Below are 21,455 nucleotides of genomic sequence, written 5' to 3'. Positions count from 1 at the left end.
CCTCGCATAAGGGTGCTGTGAGCTCAGCTATCAGGACATAATAGACACCTCTGTGTAAACAGGCAGGGCAGGGGTAGCCTCCCTGGAAAGGGTTAGCCAGCGTCCCAGGCAGGGGTTCTTTATGTATTTATTTTTTGGCTATGCCAGTCAGCATGCAGGATCCTAGTTTCCCGATCAGGAATCGAATCTACGCCCCCGTGGTGGAAGCACAGTCTTAACACTAGACCACCAGGGAATTCACTAGGGGTTTTCAAAGGGAACAGAAGACTCAACAAAATCTTCACACAGTTTACCAGTTTATTTGTCCTAAATAAATACAGTCTGAGAATATCCATACTTCCACAAACAATGCCCTTCCCAAAAGAGCAGCTTAAGATATAGATGCACATTTTTGCAGCGCGTGTTCTCAAGTTAGGCTCAGGAAGGTGTTTGTCCTGACTTGTGCAGGACTGGATCTGGCTATGAAGACTCCCCCCAGGTTCCCTTCTCTGCTTCAGAGCTGAGTCCCCTGCTAGGACCCCTACAGCCTGTTCCTCCTCTTGGAGCACCTGCTGCCTCTCCTCTCTGTGTGGCCCTGTGGCTGGCCGCTCACAGAGAGCTCTGTCCTATATCACCAGATACCACCACAGGCCCCATGCCAACTCCTGACCCTGGAGGCAGCTCGCCCAGGACAAGGGGAGAAACTGAGGCACAGGGCAAATGGATGGAAAGCCGGCTGGAGGCTGAGAGCCCCCGACAAAGGAGGAAAGGGACACTGACCATCCTCCCCCTGGGATCCCCCAGGGCCTGGTTCCCTAGGGAGCAAGAGGAGGGACGAGACCACCCTTTGTCTTCTCTTCGCAGATCAAAGGTTCGGGTCCACGTTCTCCTGGTCTGAGGTTCCTTCCTCATCATCTGGGGACTCCTATATCAGAGCCAGAGAAACCCACTCATGGGCTTGTACCATCCCCTAGAGTCACAGCTGGGGAGCCAGCATCTCCGTCCTGCCCTTGCCTCCAGTGGAGCCAGAGGAGGCTATGCCACCCCCACCCTAGTGTTTTTGGCCTTCCCTTCCTCTTAGCTCCCAGGCTACCCACGGCCACATTCTGCCCACCATTGGGTGACTCCCTCTTACCAGGCTGAGGGCCCTGTCCCGCCACAGGGTAGCATAGAAGCTCAGCACGCGGGGGTCACAGCGAACCACCATGGGGTCAAAGTCCAACACACGGAGGCCCTGCAGGCTGCGGGCCCGGGAAAGGGCCACGTAGGCCTGGCCGCTGGCAAACACACGGCCCAGAGACATCTCCACACAATCCAGGGACATGCCCTGGGGCAGGGAGAGACAGGGCTGGAGCCACCTCAGCCTGTATTCACTTGTGCCCAAGAAGCTGACCCCACCACCACCAGCCCAGCTATGGCCCCTGATCTCCTCACCCCATTCATAGCGTCTGAGCCAGAGAGACAGGATGACTGGTGTCTGAGTAAGGGGGTGTCCAGGAAATACGGATCCAAGATAAGAGCAGAGGGATAAGGGTGAAAGGAAAGAGCTCAGGTCTGGGTCAGACAGGCATGGAAACGAGTCTTGCTCTGCCTGGCACTACATGTATGACCCTGGACGAGTCACTTAACCTCTCTGACTTTGGTTTCCTCTTCTGTAAAACAGAAGTGATTCTTACAACTATACCTCACAGAGTGGTCATAACATATTAAAATTAACATATCCAATAGTGGCTCAGAAAATGGCAGGAGAGGAAAGAAGGGAAATATATGTGTCCAGGAAAGAGGCAGGATGGGAAATGTACTAAAGAAAGGTTTATTCTACAGCTGGTCTGGAACCTTCCATCACTCCCAAGGCCTTTAAGACCCCCACCCTTCAACGTGCCCAGGCGTGTCCTGCCCCCTCCACCCTGCCCTGCTGCCACCCCCTGCACTCACCTGGCTCTTGTGAATGGAAATTGCCCAGGCCAGCTGCAAGGGCAGCTGCTGCCGGCTGAGGAGCTGGCCTCCAGTGGTCTGCACCGTCCAGCGGTCAGCACGGATGACCTCGGTGACTCCACACAGGAACCGTACCTGGGGCAGCCCTGAGGGAGGTGCGGAGAAGTCTCACCTTTCATTCCCACGTCAGGACTCCAAGGTGAGACCTGTCCTCACCTTTCCACAGTAGCCTTTTCCTCCATACGCTAACCCTGGGGCCCTGCTGCGAACCCGAGCAGTGGGACTGCTTCCCCACCACTTACCTCTCCCCTCGGCCTCGAACCCGACTACCACCCCTCGGGCACCATTCACCAAGCCCCGAGACACTGCCAAGTTCTTCACCAGCATCACCTGCGAGGGAAGGGAAACGGGAAGCATAGAGAGCCGGGCATCCCTACGCCTGGTCTCAGCTCCAGGCATTGCTGTGAGGCTGGGGGTTGTCATGGAGAGGCACTGAGTCCACGGATCCCTGGAGCAAGCTGCTTTATTTCCCTAGGTTTCCCCCTTGTGTCAAAGGAGAATGGCATTTGCTCAGTTTGCCTTAGAAGGAGAGGATAAAGAATAATAAGGTGACAGGGCTTTGACAATGACCATGTCTATTACAGGTTGTTTATGAACCTCAGTCTTGAGCGATAGCCTTCTTCCAACCACTGTGCCTGAAATTTCCCCTGGGGTCCTTTGAAACCTAAGGAAAGGCCCCCATTTGGCTACCCTCACTCTCATGGAAGGAAGGAGAGACTCAATATAGGGTGCACTACAGAAGACAATTGTGTGCAATAGGTATTTTACTCTGCATTTATTTATTGATATTTTTGGCTGAGCTGGGTCTTTGTTGCAGTGCATGGTGTGGAGCATGAGCTCTAGAGCAGGTGGGCTCAGCAGCTGTGACTGGTGCTCTCTAGTCGCCGCGCTCAGGCTTAGTTGCCCCGTTGCGTGTGCAATCTTAGTATCCCGACCAGAGATGGAACCCTCATCCCCTGCATTGAAAGGCAAATTCTTAACTATTGGACCACCAAGGAAGTCCCCTTCTCTGAATTTAGAGATGAGGAAACCCAGCTCCAGCAAAGGAGAGTGATCTGTCTAAAGCAACACTGCTTGGAGCGCCAAGTGGGAGAAGAGGGCAGCAGTGGAAAATAGAAGACAGGAAGGTGGGCGGGAACAGGAGGAAAAGAGTTTATTGTGGCCACAGGTGGGTCTTCTGGCCATGGAGCAGCCTGTACAGAAGGGCAGGGGTCTGGGAGGACCCACTTCCCACTCACCTGGGCCCCCAGCTTTAGCTGAAGGAGCTGGCTAACAGGACACTGGGCATCCAGGGTCCGGGCTTGCTCAGGGTCACTGTCCATGGCCTCAAAGCTGTGTACTTCGCCTGGGGAAAGAGTCGGGCAGACAGACCACAAGTCACTGACTTGTGACTCAATTTCCAAAAAACCGCACATTAGCCCAGGGCCTGGGGGAGGCAGTGAGGACACCTCAGGCCTAGCTGGGGCTCTGAAGTCAGAGGCCTGTTCAAGTCTCAGTGTTTACTGGCTGAGTCACTTTGACCCAGAAAAGGTCACACCTCTCAAAGTCACAATTACATCCGCAGATGTAGGGGACTTTTTGGCCGTAAAGGCTAGGGACCAAGATATTCAAATGACACCAAGGGTCCAGGCTGCCTGGAGTGGGGGCGGAGAGGGGGGAGATGTCTGCCTGATGGCCTTTTCTAGCTGGTCTGGCCTAGCTCCAGCTCTCAGCTTACCTGGTAGTTCCTGCAGCTGCCTCTCATTGGTAAGGGCCACGTCATCCTGGTGGGTGCAGAGCCTTGTGGCCACAATCCCATCTCGCCCCACCTTGTGGGCAGCTGTGGCCCGGAGCTGGCGGGTGACTTCATCTGAGCACCTGTGGAGGCCAGGTTATCAGGGCAGAGCCGAGCTGAACACCAGGGTAAGTGGAGCACGTGGCCCACATGTAGCCCACGTGTCAGGCCATGGACCAGGCCTGGGGATTGGACGGGGCACCAGGGCAAGATTTGCTGGTTCCCAGGCTGGCCAACTTGTTTCTTCCTCACTTGGACCCCAGACATGGAGCAACGGTGCATGACTGTGATCAGGGGCAGGCACCCTTCCCTATGTCTGTCCACTGATTGGAACTAGCTGCCCTCCTGAGGAAGTTGGATCTGATGAGTGAGCACGGGCCAGAGAGTTAGAGATGCAGACGAGGCTCTGAGGTTGAGGCTGATGCCCTGTAATACTGGCACCCTATCATCAGATCACCCTCCAGGCTACAATTTTCTAGTCCCTTGCCTGCTGCCTTACAGGAAAAAAAAATCTAGCCTATGTTTCTATTTTCCCCATTTCAAGCCTTCCTCCTGGGGAAGACTGGGTGCTGCAGCAACTCAAGTGGGAGGAGGGGGCAGAAGTTGGGACCATCTCTGACTGCTCTGCCACTCAGCCTTCCTCTTGTCCCCTGCACTGCTGATGTGTGCCACGCACTTTCCTACCTGCCTCCTGGAAAGCCCCTCACCACCACCCATCCCCAGTTTGACTTGGGTCTCAAGGCCCAGCTCTGGCTCATTTCTTCTGCCCCCTTGGCCTCCTTTCCACTCCCGTGTTAGAGCAGTTGTAGCATCTCAACCTTATGTCCTTGCTAGGGTAGGATCACATCTGCAACCTCTCCTCCCACACCAGTTGACCCCATGGACTCTAAGAGTAGAAGGAACTTGGGTTTCAGCATCAGACCCGAGTGCAATTCCAGCTCGGCCACTTATTAGCCATGACTCTGGGCAAGTCACTTCATCTCTTTTGAACCCTAGTTTCTGCATCTATAAAATGGGAGAGTCTCTATCTGCCTGAAATGTACTCTGTGCCAGGCCCCGTGCTGGCTGATGCTCACAGAGTGACCGTCTCGTATGGGGTCATGAAGCACTTCTCCCCCTTCTCTGGGTCCCTGTGCTCCTCTCTGATCCATGCTTGGATCCTCATCCAGTGGCCCCTTCTCTCTTCACCAGGCCCCACCTGCCCAGCCGCACAGCTTGCAGCAGAGAGATGAAGGTCTTGTCTGTTTGCCTCCACACCTCAGTCAGTTCCAGGGTCACTGGGACACACCTCCTCCAGCTCTTGGCCTGGTGGGAGCAAGGTGGGGGGGTCAGGGAGCAGAGCAGACCCCCATGGGGGTTAGGGCCAGAGGGCAAGTGGTACCTGGAAGCAGAACTGCGGGAGCTGGGATCCCTTGGTTACAGGTGGCAGCTGCAGGAAGTCCCCACAGATGATGAGCTGGATCCCTCCGAATGGCTTATTCTGCTGCCGGACAGCTCTGGAGAGGAGCACAGGGTGCTCTAGGGGCTGGGGTGGTTGGGTTCCACCCAGAAGACCACCAGAATCCAGTCCTCACTGCACATACTGACCTGGCCACGGCCTCCAGCTTGTCAAACAGGTCCGCTTCCACCATGGAGATCTCATCAATGACTAGCCGCTGGCAGTTCAGCCAACCCTGCCGCACACCGGGCCGCTGGGCCAGGGCCACACACTGGGCCAGGGGAGCTTGGCCTGAGCCAATACCTGTGAGGGACACTATTCAGCCTGGGCTGAGATCCCAGCACTGTCTCAACCCTGACCTCCCCTCCCTTCCCACCAGCCTGGCTTGCTCCCAGTTTAAACCCCAGGAGCTCTCACTTACCTGCAAAGGCATGGAGGGTAGTACCCCCGATGTGGCAGGCTGCCACCCCAGTGCTGGCAGTGGCCACAGTGCCCGTGGGAGGCAGTGAGCCCAGGATACGCTTCAGCAGGTAAGACTTCCCCGTCCCTGGGCAGAGGGCAAAGTCAGCACCACTTCTCCTGCATCCCAGCACACCCCTGTTCTCCCCACACCCACTCTGCCCCACCACTACCTGCACTTCCAGTGAAGAAAATGCTCTGGCCTTTCAGGACAGCCCTCAGGACAGCAGCCTGTTCCTTGGAAAGCTCTGGTTTGGTGGGGGGCAATCTCAGCCTCTTCACAGGCAGGGGCCACCTTGTGACTTCCTGGGGGGAGAGGGCTGTCTCAGGACCTCCCCACATCTCCTCGGCATCACCCCCTCCCTTCTTGGTCTGGTAGGTAGCCCTTTGTGTCTCTGCTGGCTTCTCTCCTTGGAGCCCTTGGGCAGCCTTGGCTCAACTGGAGATCTTGACAGTAACCACAGGGGTCCAGGTTTCTCCCTGAGGAAGGGATCAAAGCTGGATCTCCACTGACTCTGGGTATCACCCCTAAAGTCCCCTGTCTGCAGGTCTAGATTCTCCTCAGCATCCTCTCCTGGGTTCCCTAACTCTCCTGGTCCTCCAACCCATCCATTGTTCTCGCAACTTTTCCTGTCACAATCTGTCTCTTTGACCTAAAATCTCCTAAGCCAAACCCTGCTTAGCCAGGGCCCCTTTTTGCCCCATCTCCATCTTCTCTCCAGCTTAGTCTCAAACCCCTGTGGTTTGTGATCCATCTTTTCCAGTTTGTGAACACTGTCACATCCACCAGACTTTGTCCCCCAACACCTTCCCCGCATCTGATTGGACCTGTGGGCTGCCCCTAACACAGCTGATCACTTTATTCTCTCCAAAACCTCCTCTCCTCCTCAAGGAGGACCTCATTCCTACATTTCTGAAGCACCTTCTCTGCTTTCTCTTTTAACGTGACCTAAACGCATTTTTCCTATTCTCAATCTCAAGGATTGCACTATGAGAAACACAAGCACAATTCCCTTATTTCCGTTAGTCTCAGAAGCCTGATGAATATCTCCTCTGAAGTAATCAGCAGCCATCTCAAATACCACCACCATCTTCCCCCTAAATTTGGGCTTCCTCAGTCTCTTCCATCTCCCACTCCCCAAGGCGACCCCCATTCTCCTGTCCTCACGGTGCGGGGCTTGGCTCCCGCCCGAGGTTCCGTGGGCCGCTTCACCGGCGTGGTATCCGTGACCCGGGTGGCCGCCGCACGCCGCAACTCCTCGGGCTGCACGGGGCTGATGCTGATGAAGTCGCGGGGCCGCGGGCCAAGCAGCTGCGTGCGGGCGGAGGCCGGCCCGGGACCCGGGGCCGCCGCCAGCTTGAGGCGCAGCGTGTGCAGGAAGCGGCGCAGGCGGTCCGGGGGGCAATCGGAGAGCAGCAGCTGGACGGCGCTGGCTCGGGGAGTGCTGTCGGCGGGGAACCGCAGAGTGCTGCGCCCGGCTGCAGCGAAGCGGGTGAAGAGGCGCGCGGCGCGCACGGGGAAGCAGCGCGGCCGCCCAGCGGGCCCGGGCGCCTGCAGCCTCAGCATCAACTCGCGGCGCTCGTTACGACCCAGGCTCAGCTCCGCGGTGCGTAGGGACTGGCGCCTTCGCGGCTGCCCACCGGGGCTCAGCTCCTCCACGGCCACACGGCACCGCAGTTCTCCGTCCTCGCATTCTGCGGCCGCTGCCTGGGTGCCCGAAAGCATCGCCGCCGCCTCTGCAGGTCTGCAAAAAGACCGGAGCACAGGCGTCACAGGGACTCAGGGGACATCATAGGTGGTACAGAAGTCTGGACAGGGAGCCCAGTCAAAGCCACAAAGGGTCCCAGGGCTGTCACTGGTAACACAAAGAGGTCACGGAGACTGTAAAAGCACCCTGGGGGCAAACAGGAAATTCTCCTAGACATTTCTCTCCCACACAATAATTTCCAGAGCTGCGGATGGGCAACGTCAAGCGCACCAAGGATTGGGAACCTCTGCTGTCCGACAAGAGCCACAGAAGAAGGGAGCCCCTGAACAGAAAAGAAGCTTGCTTCTAAGAGACCCAGGGCGGGCACGGGAATCTTGAGTCCTCTCTGCAAGGAAGGAGGAGACTCACTTGTGGAGGTAAGCAGGACTGAGATGTATGTTATCAGCGCTTTCCCTCTCCCAGCTACGTTCACTGGTTTGTATGCAGCCAAGCTAGTGTCACTATTTCCCATGTACAGAAGTGGAAAACAGGCTGAAAGAGACCACAACGGCTGGTAGGAGTCAGGGATCGTGGGATTCGGAAGCTCTGGTGCTTCCCATCTCTAAGGTGGGGTGGAAGTGAAATTATTTGGCTACGGAAATAGCGGAGGGACCCTGGCTTCCGGGAACCAGTCCACGTGCCGTCTGATTCATTCGTATGCACCCTCCTGGCAGGGACCCCTTGAAGAAGAACATTCTGCCTCCCACGTCTGGGATCAGGTGGACACTCACTTGTGCCAGCACTCGGACGAACCAGTTGAGAAAAGTCGGCCTGCAGGCAGTAGTAGCACCCTGGAAACTTTCAAATTCTGGGAGTAGAGAATCATCCTATCACCTGCAGGAGCTTTAAATTTTCTAGCCAATCAGAGAAAGCGGACGTGACAAGGGGCGTGTCTTTCTGTGCCTTTCTACCCTCAGAGCTTGGGCTGTACCAATAGCACGCCAGAGGAAGGAGGCTTATTGTGGTGGCGGAGCATACCAAGTCGCGCGGACGAGTGGATGTAGTGGGAGGGGACGGAGACTGCAGCTGGGCCGCGCGTGGATTAGTGTCACCAATCGCGTCTCTGAAGATTTATTTTCAAGACCTTGCCTCCAACACAGACTTCCTCCCCTCTAGCCCTCACACAGCGCTGAACTTGGCCTTGGGTAAGAGCTGCCTCCCATCTCTGTTTACACTCACGGGACCTTTGTCCATTTCTGGGCAGACCGCCCCCCAGCCCTTGCCCCCTGACCGAGACCTGCTGCTCCCGCTGCCCCCACCCCCAGTTCCTTCCACGCTTATCGGTCTTTGTGTCATTTTACTCATTTGTCTGTCCCATCCGTCTGAGACACATCAGTGAAGAACTGAGACCTGTGACCAAGTGCTCAGAGAGTACAAGGGAAGTGAGCGAGCCTCTGTCTTTAGGAATGCGTATCCCTCTCATTGCACTGAATGCATAGGGAATTTGTTTTTAATTTTCTTTCCCCTCATTAAATCTTGGAATGACTAGCTAGAAGGCATCTTACAGGTGAGTCAGCTCGCTCATTTATTCAATTGCCCACATTTTTCAAATAAGGAAACCAAGGCTCCAGGTGTCACATAGCTTATAGATAGCAAAACAAACCCTGGAAGCCAAGTCTAAGCCTGTTAGTTTAACTACTACACTACTCTGCTCCCAGAGAGAGAGAGAAAGAGAGACAGAGGCTGGTCTAACCTGGTGAAGGGAGCCCAGGCCTGAACTGGAATCTCAGCTCCTGAAAGGCAATTTGTTATGCCAGACCTGCAGGTTTGATGTTTCCTTAATGTCTCTAAGCAAGTTTCCTTAATGTCTCAAGCCTTTGTTTCCTTATATTTAAAAATGGAGAAAGATGAAAATGTGATGATTGCATAACTATGACTATACTAAAAACCATAAAATTATTTGCTTTAAATTGTATGGTATGTGAATTGTATCTCAATAAAACTGTTAGGAAAAAATAAAAATGAAAAGTATTTTTCCTCTTAAATGTTGTTTTGACACATGACTACTAGTGGCACAGAAAAAAAATTAGTATCACTGTTGTAAGCAGAATAATGATACCCCCTCAAATATGTCTACATCCTAATCCCCAGATTCCTTTTGTATGTTACTTTACATAGCAAAAGGGACTTTGCAGATGTGATAAATTAAGGATCTTGACATAGGGAGACTACCCTGGGTTGTCTGGGTGGGCTCAGTTAGGATTCTTATAAGGGAGGCTAGAGAGAGGAGATGTGATGAATAAGTGGACATGTGTGTCTGTGTGTGTGTGTGAAAGAAAAAGAGAGAAAGGCTGATTTGAAGATGTTACTGCTAGCCTAGAAAATGGAAGAAAGGGCCATGAACCAAGCCATATGGGATACAGGTTTCTTGAAGCTAGAAAAGGCTAGAGGAAGTGGGTTCCCCTCTAGATTCACCAGAAGGAACACAGCTCTTGATTTTAGTCCAATGAGACACATTTTAGGCCTCCAGAACTGCAAGATAATAAGTTTGTCTTGTTTTAAGCCACCAAATTTGTGGTAATTTGTTACAGTAGCTATAACAATAAGAAACAAATACCATCACGAGCTAGAAAATGAAAGCTGGGATTATGAATGTAAGTCTGTGTCTATTTCCAAAGCCTATGTTCTCTCTGCCCACTACCCTGTGCTCAAAGTAGGCCCAGCACACTCACACAGCCTGCTCCCTTCTCCCTTCTCTCTGTGTAGTATCCCAGACTGGTTCTAGAGAAAGCATGGAGACTTCCATACGTATTTTCCCCCAGTATTTTTTTCTTCTGGACTCACCATGCAGCTTGCGGGATTTTAGTTCACCAACCAGGGATCTAAACCAGCCTCTTGCAGTGAAAGCCCCGAGTCATAACCACTGGACTGCAAGGGAATTCCCTCAAAATTTTTTTTTTAATTGTAAAATATACGTAATATAAAACTCACCATACTATTTTTCAGTATACAATTCATTACCATTGACTGCATTCAGATATTGTATAACCATCACCACTATTTCCAGAAAAGTTTCATTATTCTGAAACAGAAACTTTGTACCCATTAGACCAGATATCCTGGAATGTGAAGTCAAGTGGACCTTAGGAAGCATCACTACGAACAAAGCTAGTGGAGGTGATGGAATTCCAGTTGAGCTATTTCAAATCCTGAAAGATGATGCTGTGAAAGCGCTGCACTCAATATGCCAGCAAATTTGGAAAACTCAGCAGTGGCCACAGGACTGGAAAAGGTCCGTTTTCATTCCAATCCCAAAGAAAGGCAATGCCAAAGAATGCTCAAACTACCGCACAATTGCACTCATCTCACACGCTAGTAAAGTGATGCTTAAAATTCTCCAAGTCAGGCTTCAGCAATACGTGAACTGTGAACTTCCAGATGTTCAAGCTGGATTTAGAAAAGGCAGAGGAACCAGAGATCAAATTGCCAACATCCGCTGGATCATGGAAAAAGCAAGAGAGTTCCAGAAAAACATCTATTTCTGCTTTATTGACTATGCCAAAGCCTTTGACTGTGTGGATCACAATAAATTGCGGAAAATTCTGAAAGAGATGGGAATACCAGACCACCTGATCTGCCTCTTGAGAAATCTGTATGCAGGTCAGGAAGCAACAGTTAGAACTGGACATGGAACAACAGACTGGTTCCAAATAGGAAAAGAAGTACGTCAAGGCTGTATATTGTCACCCTGCTTATTTAACTTATATGCAGAGTACATCATGAGAAATGCTGGGCTGGATGAAGCACAAGCCAGAATCAAGATTTCCAGGAGAAATATCAATAACCTCAGATATGCAGATGACACCACCCTTATGGCAGAAAGTGAAGAAGAACTAAACAGCCTCTTGATGAAAGTGAAAGAGGAGAGTGAAAAAGTTGGCTTAAAGCTCAACATTCAGAAAACTAAGATCATGGCATCTGGTCCCATCACTTCATGGCAAATAGATGGGGAAACAGTGGAAACAGTGTCAGACTTTATTTTGGGGGGCTCCAAAATCACTGCAGATGGTGACTGCAGCCATGAAATTAAAAGACACTTACTCCTTGGAAGGAAAGTTATGACCAACCTAGATAGCATATTCAAAAGCAGAGACATTACTTTGTAAACAAAGGTCCGTCTAAGCATATTCAAAAGCAGAGACATTACTTTGTAAATAAAGGTCCATCTAAGCATACTCAAAAGCAGAGACATTACTTTGTCAACAAAGGTCTGTCTAGTCAAGGCTATGGTTTTCCCAGTAGTCATGTATGGATGTGAGAGCTGGACTATAAAGAAAGCTGAGCGCCAAAGAATTGATGGTTTTGAACTGTGGTGTTGGAGAAGACTCTTGAGAGTCCCTTGGACTGCAAGAAGATCCAACCAGTCCATCCTAAAGGAGATCAGTCCTGGGTGTTCATGGAAGGACTGATGTTGAAGCTGAAACTCCAGTACTTTGGCCACCTGATGCAAACAACTGACTCATTTGAAAAGACCCCAATGCTGGAAAAGATTGAGGGCAAGAGGAGAAGGGGATGACAGAAGATAAGATGGTTGGATGGCATCACCGACTCAATGGACATGGGTTTGGGTGGACTCCGGGAGTTGGTGATGGACAGGGAGGCCTGGCATGCTGCAGTTCTTGGGGTCGCCAAGAGTTGGACAGGACTGAGCAACTGAACTGAACTGAGACAATAACTCCCATTCCTCTGTCCTCAGCCCCTGACACCCCAAATATTTTATTCTGAAAATATATTCCAACATGTACAGAAAGATTGAAAGCCTTTTCCAGTGAACACCATATACTTACCATCAAGATTCTACAATTAATATTTTGCTGTATTTGTTTTGTGTGTTAGTCGCTCCGTCGTGCCTGACTCTTTGCGACCCCATGGACTATAGGTTGCCAGGCTCCTCTGTCCATGGAATTCTCCAGGTAAGAATACTGGAGTGGGTTGCCATTCCCTTTTCCAGGGGATCTTTGCAACCCAGGGATAGAACCAAGGTCTCTCGCATTGCAGGCAGATTCCTTACTGGCTGAGCCATCAGGGAAGTATTTAACACATCTATCCATCCCCACATTCATCAATCCATCTTTTGTGATGCAGTTCAAAGTTGCAGACAACAGTATATTTCACATCTAAACACTTCAACATGCATAGAATTAGCTAGAGTTTATGCTTAACTTTTTAATGCAAACTTTACATATAGTGAAATGCACAGATTATACAATATGTATTCTTGTGTGTATTGGCGTCTTTCACTCATCATGATTTTGAGATTCATCCATGTTGCTGACTGTATCAGTAGTTTGATCCTTTTTAGTGCTGAGTTGTGTTGCATTTTATGGATATACTACAGTTTATCCATTTTTCTGTTGATGGATATCTGGATTTTGTGGTATTTATGCTTTATTTTCTGTTGGAAAAATACCTAGGTGAAAAATTGCTGAGTCTTGGAGTTTATATTTAGTTTTATATGAAACTGCAAGAGCTTTTCCCAAAGTGGTTGTCTGCCCACCAGGTTAACAGTGAGTCCTTGGACAGAGGAAAGCTGGACACCGCTTGGCGACGGATTAACGGTCCTCAGGCTCCGCCCTCCTCCCCGCCCCAGCGCTACGGGTCTTCAGCTGGATCTTGATTGGCTGATGAAGGAGGGCGGAGGCAGAGGAATTGCTCACATCTGTGACCCGACTTCCTCCCTATCGGCTTTGTGCAGCTTTTGCATCCGCAGGTCTTCTGCTCACTGCTGCCGCCGCGGGGTCAGTTCCAAGTGAAGCGCAACATTGCTCCCTGGTCTCCTCGCCTAACCCAAAGCCTGGTTTTAACGCAAGCTGTCTGGAGGAATGGATTTTCTTCATTATGACATTTCCTTCTCCAGCACTCTCTCTGTTCATCTTATCTGCTTTCTCCCACTTGGCGGTCTCAGTCCAGTCTCCGACTCACAAATAATGACATCAACACAGAACGGGGTGGTTTACTAATTGCACTGTTAGGCGTTTTCTCTTTTGGTATATAAAAGAGCCAGCCCTTCCCCTTTATGATCCTTTCTCGCCGTGCTCTCTCCACCTTTACAGTCCTAGGCTTACACAATCTTGCAGAGGAGCTTGAAAGGGTGTTTCGTGGTCTTCCAGCTTACGGAGCACGAATTCACCTCGCACTGCTGCTTCTTTGGGGCAGCTGACACTCATTTTATTGAACCTCCGGTACAGGTGATTCTGATTCTTCCTTATTAAAATACTCTCAAGTTCTACAACACACATTCCCTCATTTTTCCTACATACTGGCGGCTTGATGTCATTCTCCTTTGCTGATCCCTTTTCCTCAGGCAGCCCTCTCAATGTAGGAGAAAAAAATTTTTTCCCCTCCTGTTTTATCCAATCCCACGGATTATTAGCTACATGTTGATTCTCAATATTATGACCCCCGCCTGCCCTTCTCCTCTGATCTCCAGACCATATTCATTTGTCCTCCTGATGCTATCTCCACACAGATGCCTAAATGGCATGTTAAACTCACTCTCTCCAAAACAGATTTTAATCTCCTCCTCCGTGATACCTCAGCTGGTAAAGAATTCCCCTGCAATGCGGGAGACCTGGGTTCGATGCCTGGGTTGGGAAGATCCCCTGGAGAATGGAAAGGCTACTCACTCCAGTATTCTGGCCTGGAGAATTCCATGGACTGTATAGTCCATGGGGTCACAAAGAGTCGGACACGACTGAGCGGCTTTCATTTTCCAATACCATATAAACTTGTTTTTCTCTTGTCTTCATCTCTATAAATGGCACCTCCATTTTTAGCTCAAGTTGAAAACCACACCATATTCTAGATCCCTTCTTCACCTACAACATCCAGCTAACCATTGAAAAATATTGTTTCCACCTCCAAAATGTTTGTTTTTTAAAATTGAGGTATAGTTGATATAAACAAAATGGAAATGAAATCTACGTACTGGGAGAAAATATTTGCAAATGATGCTACTGACAAAGGCTAACTTTCCAAATATACAAACAGCTCTTACAACTTAATGATAAAACCTCCGAAACAACCCTATCAAAAACTGGGAGGAAGATCTAAATACACGTTTCTCCAAAGATGACATACAGGTGGCCAATTGGTATATGAAAAGATGTTCAACATCACTAATTATCAGATAAATACAAATCAAAACTACAATGAGGTATCGAACCAGTCAGAATGGCCATCATTAAAAAATCCACAAACAACAAATGCTGGACAGGGTGTGGAGAATGTATACAGTTGGGGGGAATGTAAATTGTTACAGCTGAAACTGTTTGGGGTCGTTTGTGTGTGTGGGGGAGTGGGCTCCAAAGAGCTGCCAGTACCATAGCCCTTTATGTCTCAGTGCAGAAAAGATTTCACTGAGAGGCAGAGTGATAGATAAGAAGTGATTTATTACAATAAGATGCTTGTCAGGCTTACAAGCAGGCAGACGAGGGCATGCTGCTGAGAACTTACTGGCCTACAGTTTTACAATCAAAGGAAAAGTAGGGAGGAGAAGAACTTCTTTGTCACTCTTGAGTAGATGTCATGATTCCATCATTAGCTTCTCCTCTAGGGTGGGCAGGGGAATTTTCTTGTCCCTATATGGTCATGCTTTGCGTGTCCAGAGAACATGTCCTAGGGATCATTAACTTATTGAGTTCACTGGGCAGTATGTGTCTCATGCCACCATTGTTTTATTATTTGGGGCATGTCTCGTGCTTTTGTTGCATAATTTTGTTGCTAAGCAAGGCTGCTTGGTTTGTGGCTAAGCAAACCTGCTCTCTTTAGTAATCATTAACTTCCAGGGGTCTCCTATATTTTTTCTACCTACAATCCCCTGGTGGAATTAACTATTTAATCACCTACTTTATCCTTTTACTCTGTCCTTATCAAAATCACTATGGAAAATGGAAGCTGTACGGAGGTTCTCTATACAGCGGTTACAAATCTGCTGTGCAACACAGGGGACACGAGTTCCATCCCTGGAACCCACATGCTGTGGGGCAACTGGGCCCATGAACCGCAACTACTGAGCCTGTGCTCTAGAGCCCATAAACCACAGTTGCTGAAGCCTACATGCACTAGAGACCGTGCCCTGCAAAAAGAGAGGCCACCTCAATGAGAAGCCCATACACTGCAACTAGAGAGTAGCCCAGCCCTTGATCAGTGCAAGTAGATAAAGCCCAAGCACAGCAATGAAGACTCAGTGCAGCCAGAAATAAGATAAATAAATAAAAAAAATTTTAAAGTATCACTGAAATGTATTTTAAAAAATAAAAATAGAAAAACACTAAAAATAGAGTTACCGTATGATCCAAACAATCCCACTCCTGGGCATATATCAGGAGAAAGCTCTGATTCAAAAAGATACATGAAACAACAACAAATCCCCAGAAGATATATATACACCCCAATGTTCATAGCAGCACTTTTTACAATAGCTGAGACATAGAAGCAACCTACATGTCCTTCATTAGTTGAATGAATAAAGAAAAATTTGAAGTATAGTTGATTTAAAATGTTGTTTCAAGCATAGCCAAGTGATATATATATATATATATATATATATATATGATATCCTTTTTCAGGTTTTTTTCTATTATAGGTTATCAAAATGTACTTTGAATCTATTCATTTCCCTCCATCCCCACACCACAACCTAGAGTTAGCAGCCTGTCAGATCTCCCCTGGATTACAGGATGCGTGTGTGCTAAATCGCTTCAGTTGTGTCTGACGCTGCAACCTCATGAACTGCAGCTCACCAGGCTCCTCTGTCCATGGGATTCTCCAGGCAAGGATACTGGAGTGGGTTGCCATGCCCTCCTCCAGGGGATCTTCCTAACCCAGGGGTCAAACCCGAGTCTCATGCATTGGCAGGCAGATTCTTTACCACCAGTACCACCTGGGAAGCTCCCTGGATTAGAGCAGTTGACTCATAATCTCTCTGGATTCCTGGATTCTGCTCTGTCCCCCCTACAATCCTTTCTCCAAACAGCAGCAGGTGGGATCTTTTCAAACACGTAAATCAGATGTTGCTACTGCTCCAGTTAAAGGCTTTCAATGCCTTCCTAGGCTAGTCCTCCTTACCATAGCCTGAGGCCAACTCTCTCCCTTTCTTCTACTGTGACCTCAAATCTTCCACTTTCTTCTTCTATTTAAAGATTTATTGATTTAATTTATTGACTGTGCTGGGTCTTCATTGCTGCTCACGGGCTTTTCTCTAGTTGCCATGAGCAGGAGCTATTCTCTAGTTGCAGTGGATGGGCTTCTCATGGCAGGGCTTATCTTGTGCAGCAAGGGCTCTAGGCGCACAGGCTTCAGTTGCTTGTGGTGAGTGGACTCAGTAGTCGTGGCTCGCAGGCTGTAGAGAACAGGCTCAGTAGCTGTAGTGCATGGGCTTAGTTGTTCCTTGGCATATGCGATCTTTCCAGACCAGGGATCGAACCCCTGTCCCCTGCTTTGGCAGGCGGATTCTCAACCACTGGACCACCAGGGAAGTCCTACCACCTTCTTCTTTACTCACTGTGCTTCTGTCACACTTGTCCCCTTTGTGTTCCTTGATGACCCCATGCCAGAGTCTTTGCGTTTGCTGTTTCTTTTGTATGAAATACCGCCCCCCTCTCCCCTTTGCCTCTTTTTGGGACTTTCTCTTTCTCATCTTTCATGTCTCAGCTGAAATTTCCACTCTGTGGAAAGATTTCCCCCACCACCACTCACACCATATCTAAAATTACTATTTTATTACCTGTTTATTTCCCTTAGAAAACATTCCACATTGTGTTGTTATCATGGTCATTTGTTTATTTGCCTATCATCACTCTCTTCCGGCTTTAAGAGGGCAGAGATCACCCTTGTCACATTATGGCTTTGTGCCCTGTGTTTAGAACAGTGCCCGAGACATGGTAACCTCTCAACAGATATTATTGAATGGATATTTATCAATGAATAATGAAGCCATTCTCTCCAAGTCCTGACCCTCTATCTCTACTATCTCTTGAATCTGCTTCTACCATCCTTATAAACCACTGGCCTGTTTCCAGCTCCATTGACTCCAACCTGGATTTCTGTGACAATCTCTGACCCAGTGGGTCTCCATGTCTCTCTTGCCCTGTCACCATTCTTCACACACTAGTTCTCCATTTTTTTTTTGTTTTTTAAAAAAATTATTTTTAATTGAAGGATAATTGCTTTCAGTGTTGTGTTGGTCTCTGACATACATCAACATGAATCAGCCATAGGTTTATATATGTCTTCTCCCTCTTGAACCTCCCTCCTAACACCTCCCTTCCCACTGCTTCTAGGTTGTCACAGAGCCCTGTTTGAGTTCCCTGAGTCACACAGCAAATTCCCACTGGCTATCTATTTCACACATGGCAGTGTATATGTTTCCATGCTACTCTCTCCATTCATCCCACCCACACACAACAGTTCCAAAAATAAGGTATTAATATGAAAATCCATGTCAGATCCTGTTTCAGTGTTTCAGCAGCCCCCAGCTACTTGCAGGAAAATTTTCTAGTCTCTCAGGTCAGTATTCAAGGCACTCAGTACTCTAGCTCCTGCTGCCTTCTTGGTGGCATCTTTCTGAACTCCCCACCACCATCACACACAAATGACCACAGACACCTGCCTACAGTCCCCTAACAAGTCAGGGTGTTCTACAAGTTCTCTTTGTGAGACATTCCCACTTCCTAAATTCCTGCGACTCCTCCTCTGCCCCCATCCATCTAACCCTGCTAGAATACAGCTTAGTCACTCCAGCCCTCTGGAAACCAGCTCTTAGCACACACGGTGTACCCCTTCTTAGGACTTGTCTACCCTCCTACTGATTCATACCTCTCCAATGTAGGGCCTAGGCTTTTGAGTAGCCTGGTCACACAGTGCTGCCAAAAGACATAATTTAGTAGAGAGCACAGACTCTGGAGTCAGGTGAGGTTTGAATCCTCCGGCCACGATTTATCAGTCAAGTGATCTTAAACAGGTCTAAGCTTTGGATTCTTTTTTTTTTGTCTGAGATGAATCTTTGTTGCTATGAGGGCTTGTCTCTAGTTGTGGTGGGTAGGGGCTACTATCCAGTTCCAGTGTGAGGGCTTCTCATTGTGCTGGCTTCTTTTGTTGCAGAGCACGGGCTCTAGGGCGCAAGGCTTCAGTAGTTGCCACATGTGGGCTCAGTAGTTGTGGTTCCCAGGCTCTAGAGACAGGCTCAGTAGTTGTGGCACACAGGCTTAGTTGCTCTTTGGCACGTAGGATCTTCTTGGATCAGGGATCAAACCCATGTCTCCTGCATTGGCAGGCAAATTCTTTACCACTGAGCCACCAGGGAGAAGACTCTTGAGAGTCCCTTGGACTGCAAAGAGATCAAACAAGTCCATCCTAAAGGAAATCAGTCCTGAATATTCATTGGAAGGACTGATGCTGAAGCTGAAACTCCAATACTTTGACCATCTGATGCGAGGAGCTGACTCATTGGAAAAGACCATGATGCTGGGAAAGACTGAGGGCAGGAGGAGAAAGGGACGATAGAGGATGAGATGGTTAGATGGCATCACCAACTCAATGGACATGCGTTTGAGCAAGCTCTGGGAGTTGATGATGGACAGGGAAGCCTGGAGTGCTGCAGTCCATGGGGTGGCAAAGAGCTGGACACGACTGAGCTGAACTGAACTGAGTCACTGGAGAAGCCTCTAAGCTTTGAATTCTTGATCTGTAAAATGAGGATAAAAATTCTGTCTATTTCATGGATGGGAACCTACTTTTGTGAGGATTAAATGAAATATATGTGAAGAGTTTAGTACAGTGAGCAGATACCGGAGGTGTCCTAAGTTCTGAGTGAACAGACAAATGCCAGGATGATGTATTGGAAAACATACCGCTTCAGAGGCACTCAGTAAACTTTGTTGATCAAATGGCACACATGCAAAACAGACTCCATCCCTTCCAAGGCCCTAGACTTTCAATGACATCCCATTGCCCTGAGGTTAAAATGACCCTCAAGGTCCTCACTGTATGGAGCTCTGTCTTCTTCTCCAGCCTGGTCTCCCTACACACACACACACACACACACACACACACACACACACCTGTTTCCTGCCTCCATACCATTGCTCACATTGTTCCCTCTGCCTGGAATACCATTCTGTCTTAGTTTTGGTGCCTTTCCTCTGTGCATTTTCCCTCACATTTAACACGTAGTTTTCTCTGTTTACATGCCTTTCTTTCCTGATAAAGGCCAAGGACACTTGGTCCTTCTGTTATCTTCCAGCCATTAGTGTGGGGCCTGACAAATAATCACGGCAAATAAAATCTTCGTGTTGAAAGAATGTGTGTGGTGTGGAGGCAACAACTAGAGGGACAGCATAGGCTGGATGGGGAAAAACTGAGACCAAAGTGGTGATCAGTGACTTACTTTCAGTAGCAACAGAGATGACTGAATTTCAGAACTGACCTCACTCCCACTCCACCCCCACCATGAATTGCTTCTATGCAACCACATGAATTCCCCAGGGTCTCTGATCTCAGGCAAATGGAACCTGAGTTTCTAGATACAGGACCTTCTGAGTCCTCAGGCATTGGGTACACCAGCTGCACAGTTCTGCAGGTGGAGGGACTTATACCATGTGGTGGCTTTAAGAGGTGTAATGGCAACCCACTCCAGTGTTCTTGCCTGGAGAATCCCAGGGATGGGGGAGCCTGGTGGGCTGCCGTCTATGGGGTCGCAAAGAGTCAGACACGACTGAAGCCACTTAGCAGCAGCAGCAGCAGCCATGTACACTGACTGTCTCTGTTTCCCCAAGCTGGATTTTCTTTATCCCTTTAGATGAAGGAACCCAGGCACAGGTGTGAAGAAAAAGTATGACCCCCGTCTTCCTTCCCTTTGGTCCTGGAGCTCCAGGATGCCCTTTTCCATGCTGGCTGGAAGTGCCTTGGAAGTCTGAGGGCCAGCAGAAGGCAGTGAAAGGGGAGCTAGGTCAACTGGCACAGCTGCTGCTATGGCAGCCAGAGCCAAAGGGGGTCACCCACTGGTTCCACCCACACTTAATTCTTCCTGCAGAGGCATTAGGCAGGGTTGACCCAGAGAGCTAAGAGGGAAGAGGTGTGTGTATGTGTGTGTGTGTGCGCGCGCGCGCGCCTGCGTGCATGTGTAAAGGTGCTGGAGGTTGGGATATAGCCAGTCACCTTTTCTCTGTAGATCTCTGTTTCTCTAAGTGTAAAGTTAGGGCACAAGGTCTAACTAACACCATTATCCTTACATTTCACTTCCCAGCAAGGTTGTCAAGGCTGCAAGATTCACTGCTGGATGGGGGGAGGGGACCCCTCAGATACAGGAATTAGAGAGGTGGATAGCTCTGAGCAATGCCCAGCGAGGGCAGAACACTGATTTGGGGACCTGTGGCCCTCTCAGGACCTCTGGCCCTGAGAGCCAGAGGCAGACCTCCACCCGCAAAGGGACGCGGGAGTCCAGAGTCCCAGCCCCAGGTCTTCCCGTTATACGACTCTCTTGGGATCCGAGCTCCAGGCGCCGCCCTACCAGGAGATTCCGGGGAGGAGGACCAGTCGTTGCCACTACCCCAGGGTCAGGGAGGAGAGAAGGAATCTCTTGATTGCCCCCATTTCTGGGCCGTCCAGGCCGGTTAGCCCAGTCTGGCAACCGCAGCCCACTCGGTCAGGAGATCTCAAAGGCGGGAGCAGTCAGCACCTCGGGGGCTCGCTCGGTCCTGCCCCACCCCGGCCCCGCCCTCGGACCCCGCCCGTTCCCCTCGCCTCCGCCTCTGGCCGGAAGCCCCCTCCCCCTGCCGGTCCCCCGCACCCCTTATTCCTTTCCAGTCCCTGTCCTTCCGCGGGTCGGGGAAAGCTCTCCGCTCGGTCCCCTCTGTCTTCCTCCAGCTCGGGTTCCTCCATCCAAGTCCCAAGCCCCCGCCGGGCCCCGCCCAGGCTCCTCCCTCGGCCCGGCCCCGGTCCCAGTTTCCCGCCCAGACCGGGGCCTTCAGGCCCCTCTAGTCCCCTCCCCGGACCCCGCCCCCGGCCCCCGGAAGCCTCTCCCCGCCCTCGGCCCCGCCCCCCCGAAGTTTCTTGGGCCCCC

General features: G+C 49.9%; 1 protein-coding gene and 1 long non-coding RNA gene across 3 annotated transcripts; one reads left to right on the top strand and one right to left on the bottom strand.

Moving 5' to 3' along the window:
* Positions 1-283: 283 nt before the first annotated feature.
* PIF1 (PIF1 5'-to-3' DNA helicase) lies at positions 284-9,093 on the bottom strand. 2 transcript variants are annotated; one of them, XM_061430989.1, is made up of 13 exons: positions 8,125-9,093; positions 6,814-7,390; positions 5,819-5,951; positions 5,608-5,733; positions 5,336-5,489; positions 5,130-5,244; positions 4,947-5,053; positions 3,692-3,831; positions 3,213-3,319; positions 2,217-2,304; positions 1,915-2,060; positions 1,115-1,306; positions 284-904 (listed from the first exon to the last, which is right to left on the bottom strand). In XM_061430989.1, the coding sequence occupies exons 1-13, from the start codon at positions 8,217-8,219 to the stop codon at positions 845-847; spliced, it is 2,040 nt and encodes a 679-aa protein (XP_061286973.1). In that variant the 5' UTR covers positions 8,220-9,093; the 3' UTR covers positions 284-844. The 2 variants fall into 2 exon arrangements, with proteins under 2 accessions (XP_061286973.1, XP_061286972.1); XM_061430988.1 differs by having other exon boundaries at positions 284-1,306.
* Positions 7,379-9,378, top strand: LOC133256164 (uncharacterized). The gene is made up of 2 exons (XR_009739114.1): positions 7,379-7,770; positions 8,068-9,378. It is a non-coding gene; the product is annotated as an uncharacterized LOC133256164 (long non-coding RNA).
* Positions 9,379-21,455: the final 12,077 nt, after the last annotated feature.

Source organism: Bos javanicus, chromosome 10 (assembly GCF_032452875.1).
Source record: "Bos javanicus breed banteng chromosome 10, ARS-OSU_banteng_1.0, whole genome shotgun sequence".
Classification (NCBI taxonomy): Eukaryota; Metazoa; Chordata; class Mammalia; order Artiodactyla; family Bovidae; genus Bos; species Bos javanicus.
Note: the sequence above shows the minus strand (reverse complement) of the source record. Positions and strands in the feature narration are given on the sequence as shown.